At 37.5% G+C, this 4,912-nt stretch overlaps 1 protein-coding gene across 1 annotated transcript in view; it reads right to left on the bottom strand.

Annotated features, from left to right (window-relative positions):
• Window positions 1-226: 226 nt before the first annotated feature.
• Window positions 227-4,912, bottom strand: part of CFAP70 (cilia and flagella associated protein 70) — a 125,096-nt gene continuing 120,410 nt past the window's right edge. Inside the window, exons 24-25 of the mRNA XM_032843088.1 lie at window positions 2,278-2,325; window positions 227-506 (exon numbers count right to left, since the gene is read on the bottom strand). Of these exons, the coding sequence (XP_032698979.1) occupies window positions 426-506; window positions 2,278-2,325 (129 nt within the window). The 3' untranslated portion in view covers window positions 227-425. The remainder of the gene's footprint in view (window positions 507-2,277; window positions 2,326-4,912) is intronic.

Raw genomic sequence — 4,912 nt, 5'->3', positions numbered from 1 at the left:
ACCTTAGAAATTGATTCCTTAATTCTCAAGTTCCAGAAAGTGAGCCTAGCCAGAGACCTTAGAAGTTGGCCTTATCAGTCCAGGAATGACCTGGTAAGCTTTTAAGCAGAAACCCTAATAATGAACCCACTTTATCTTAATTACATAAATAAGTAATTATCCTTATATATACCTCAGTAGACCTTAATTAAATCCAGAACCACACTGATGAATTTTGAATCTTTTTCATTTTTTATTGTCATCCAGTTTATTGTCAACCTGTAAAATATCCAGTAACAGCCTTCCAGTAAATTAGCCAATGGAAATAAGTGAATGGGGATGGTACTTTCCATCCCCAGGCCTCATATGGTGAAATGTCCGGGGTTTAATCTCTCTGGGAAGGAAAGGAGCTCAGAGTTCCACACAGTTCTTCAGCTGGAAGGATGTCAGAAAGATGGATTTCCAAAGCCAACTGCCTCCTGTACCATGTGGATTTCTGCAAGCAGAGCCTTATCTTTTAGTTTCAGCTGCATGAGAAGGAAGGAAGGGAAGGATACGTATCATACCTGATATACCGATATGGAGGCCCTTCATTTACTGGGCCACAGTTAAAGAATATAGTTTCTTGGCCTGAAATTGGGCTCTTCCTTTATTCCCTATTTCATGGTGACTCCGTTAAAAGACCTCAGAACATTGTGCTGATTACATGGACATGTTCACTTTATGAAAATTCAAGTAGTATGAACATTTACAACTTGTGTATTTTTTGTTAAATAACTTTAATAATATAGTTTTGTTTGTTTGTTTAATTCACATTATCACCCAGTCTATCTTCTACAATATTCCAGTTTGGCAAGTCACAGGAATCAAAGACACAAAACAGATACCAGATCTGAATTTATTTTTAGCCTCTAGATGTGTAGTAGAGATATTTAGTTGCCTACTGAATACCCACTCTCTTTCTAACAAAATCTTCATTTCTTTTCAGGGCAGGAATGCAGCCAGCTAAAAAGCTTCATATCCTTCTTTTCTTAGAGCTAGGGGTGGGGTAGTCTTATGACCAGTTGTGGCCAATGAAATGTAGGCCAAGGTCATTGCTTCTCCTGCACCCTCTCCACACCCAAAGTAGATACTTTTCTCTGGAAATGATTTTCTTTACCATCAAATGCTATGTACGTGTGAATTAAACATCTTTATTTTTTATGAATATAGTTGACACACTATGTTTCATGTGTACAACATAGTGATTTTAAATCTATACATTACACTGTGCTCACAGGTACAGCTACCATCTGTTACCACACAACACTACTACAGTACCATTGGCCATATTCCCTATGCTATATCTTTTATTCCCATAAAGTCACTGCTTCTTAAATGGAAGGGTAATAGCTAGCCTGTCCTCTTTATTCTTTCCTCCCTTTTGTTCATTTTGCCTGAAACATGTATATGGTGGTTTGAGCTACAATGGCTGTCTTGCAACTGTGAAGGATGGGAACTGCATGCTATGACTGGTGGAACAGAAAGATAGAGTTTGGAAAAAAAGAAAAAAAAGTTTGGGTCTCTGGTGACATTGTGGAGCTCCGGTACCAGCCTTGGGCTTTTCACTAGATGAGAAAAATAAAACTTTATTTATTTAAGCCACTAATTATGAACTGTAATTCATAATATAATAGAGCAGGGGTTGGCAGATTACTGCTTATGAGTCAAATCTAGCTTGCTGTTTTGTTAAGTAAAGTTTTATTTGAAATACAACCATGCTCATTTGTTTATGTGTTGTCTGTGGCTCCTTTTGCACTACAAGGGCAGAGGGTAATAGACACAATAGAGACCGTTTGGCCCACAAATCCAAAAATACTGTTTTGCCCTTTACACGAAATTTGTTGACCCATATACCTTCAGTGTACATGTGGAAAATGAGGATCAAAGAAGTTAACACAGTAAAGTTAGTGGCAAAACTAGGACCATAATTCAGTTCTACGCATACCCTGGCCATCTGTCTTTCCATTAAACCAAATTCTCTAAAGAGGTAGAAACCTCCCCCACCTGCACACTTGTGCTCTCTCTCTAGCTCTGCTCTTTCTCTCAAATAAAATCTTTAAAAAGGGGGGGGGGTGGCACCCTGGGTGGCTTGGTTATTCCAAACCCCCAGCAGCACTATGATAATGGCAAAGATGATAAGAAGAGCCTCTAGAAAAATATTCACAATATGAAATGATGGAATGCTCTGAAGTCCTGAATCAAGCCAGCATCTTCTTCCCAACTGCCCAACCTCAGTACAGTACAGACAAATCATACCTTCATTGTGTACTTATAGGCCTGCTCTGCTTCCACTTGCCGTCCAGCCTGAAAAAAAGAGCAGCAGCTGGTGATAATGACATAAACATAATGGTAGGAAAGTATGTTGCCACAAATATTTCTACCAAAAGAGAGGACTCCATACCTTCTTAATTAAGAACCTCTGAATTCAAAGGGGAAGCAGGAAAATGAAAGGTGATAGGTGATATAGATAGATAGATAGATAGATATAGAAAGATAGATATAGATAACTATATCTCATATATATATATGATGCATATATATGATATATATACATAATATATATACACATATATATTCTTTGTTTCAAAAAGCTTAAAGAAGAGCACCTGGGTGGCTCAGTTGGTTAAACATCTGACACTTGAGCTTAGGTCTTGATCTCAAGGACCTGAGTTTAAGCCCTGCATTGGGCTCCACCTTGGGCAAGGAGCCTACATTAAAAAATAATAATACATTGGGGAGGGTATGTGCTATGGTGAGTGCTGTGAAGTGTGTAAACCTGGCGATTCACAGACCTGTACCCCTGGGGATAAAAATATATGTTTATAAAAAAATAAAAGAAAAAAATAATAATACAATAAAAAAGAAAATTTTTAAAAATGAAAAAAAAAAAAAAACCTTAAGGATAACTTCGTCTCTCATTCTTCTTCCCCCTGAAGCATCATGAGTTACATGCTTCTCTCAGGATTGAAGCCATTCTGTTAATAATAGATAAAATCTATATAATACTTTGTGGTTTACGTTGTCTTAATTGTTTACATTGTTTTAAGCACTTTACATACTTTCATTCCTAAACCTCAAGCAACTCTAGGAGAAAACCTATTATTTACAATTCTCTGTTTACAGGTGGAAATAACCTAAGCACAGAGAGGACAAATAATTTCCCAGGATTATGAAGCTAATTAAGTGGAGGAGTTAGGTTTTTAAACAGTGCAGCCTGGCTCCAGAGTCCAAGTTTTTAACTAATATACTTTATCCTATGTATTAGGAAAAGCAGATACTGGAATTACTTCCATGCAGATCTGGATATGAGATGAGAACACTAACTATTCCTCCCAGTTATTCTTTGCATGAAGCACTCATCTAGGAGTTAAATGAGAATAATATGAATTCACTATTATACTCAAAAAGTTTGTGCAATTAGAGTGTGCAATGTCATGGGAAATACATAAATAGGAACTACATGCATAATACAGAATATTAAATAGATATGGAAACTACAGAATGTTCAGGCTAGTGGAAACTTAGTGAATATCTAGTCTAATTTCCTGATCAGTGCTAGTTCATGGTAAATTTTTACTGTTCACAAAACTTTCAGTATTTAAAAGACTCTCCTATGATATCTGCACTTCAAAGATTTCCCCCCTGAGGTTCATGGAATTTCAGTTCATTTTCTAGCACATCTTCCTTTTCTGTCAGTATTACCTTTGTTTCACTTCTGCCTTAGGGAGGCAGAGGTCCAAATGATGTGAGGATCTGGAACAGCCAAAATGATTTCAAAAAGAGTGGCTTTTTTTTTTTTTTTGCGATTATGGAAAATGCTGCAGTAAACATTCTTGTACATGTCTTCTGGTATTTTTCTTAGGAATGTATCTAGATAATAAAATTGCCAAGTTGTAGATATGAATTTGGATAAATACTACCATATTGCACTTCAAAGTAGTTGTACCAATTTATATCCATTAGCAATTACAAGAATCCTTAACAATGTTGATTATATCAGACTAATTTTTGCCAATCTGATAGGTGTGAATTTCTGTCACACTGTCATTTTTTAAAAAGATTTTGTTTATTTCAGAGAGAGAGCACACCAGCAGAGGGGAGAGGCAGAAGGAGAGGGAGAAGAGGGCTCCCTGCTCACTCAATCCCATCCTGGGATAATGACCTTGGTCGAAGGCAGACACTTAACCAACTGAGCCACCCAGGCACCTTGTCACATTGTCATTTTAAACTGCATTTTCATGATTACAAGTGAGGCAGAACTTTTTTTTTCTTTTTTTTTCAAGATTTTATTTATTTACTTGACAGAGAGAGGGATCACAAGTAGGCAGAGAGGCAGGCAGAGAGAGAGGAGGAAGCAGGCTCCCCATGAAGCAGAGAGCCTGATGCGGGGCTCGATCCCAGGACCCTGAGACCATGACCCGAGCTGAAGGCAGAGTCTTTAACCCACTGAGCCACCCAGGCGCCCCAAGGCAGAACTTCTTTTCATACAGTTATTAACTGTATGAAATTGTTATTAACAATTTCTACTTCGGCAAATTATATGTTCCTATCCTGTGACCATTTCTCTTTCTTTTTTAAAAATTATTTTGAGGCAGGGGGCAGAGGAAGAGGGAGTGAGAGAGAATCCCGAGTAGGCTCCACACCTAGTGCAGAGCCCAAAGCAGGGCTCATTTTCACAACGCTGAGATCATTACCTGAGCCAAAATCAAGACTCTGACACTTAAGTGACTGAGCCACCCTGGCGCCTCTGTGACTGTTTTTCAATCAGATTGTTTGTAGGTTTTTTCCCTTATTGTAGGACATATTTATGTAATAGTATATTATATAATTATATAAACTATAATTGTTAGTTAGAAATTTTGCAAGTATTTATAATAAAGTCCTTGAGTTT

The sequence above is a fragment of the Lontra canadensis genome, unplaced genomic scaffold, assembly GCF_010015895.1.
Source record: "Lontra canadensis isolate GAN:19392208 unplaced genomic scaffold, GSC_riverotter_1.0 scaffold3, whole genome shotgun sequence".
Lineage (NCBI taxonomy): Eukaryota > Metazoa > Chordata > Mammalia > Carnivora > Mustelidae > Lontra > Lontra canadensis.
This window is presented reverse-complemented; position numbering and strand designations above follow the sequence as displayed.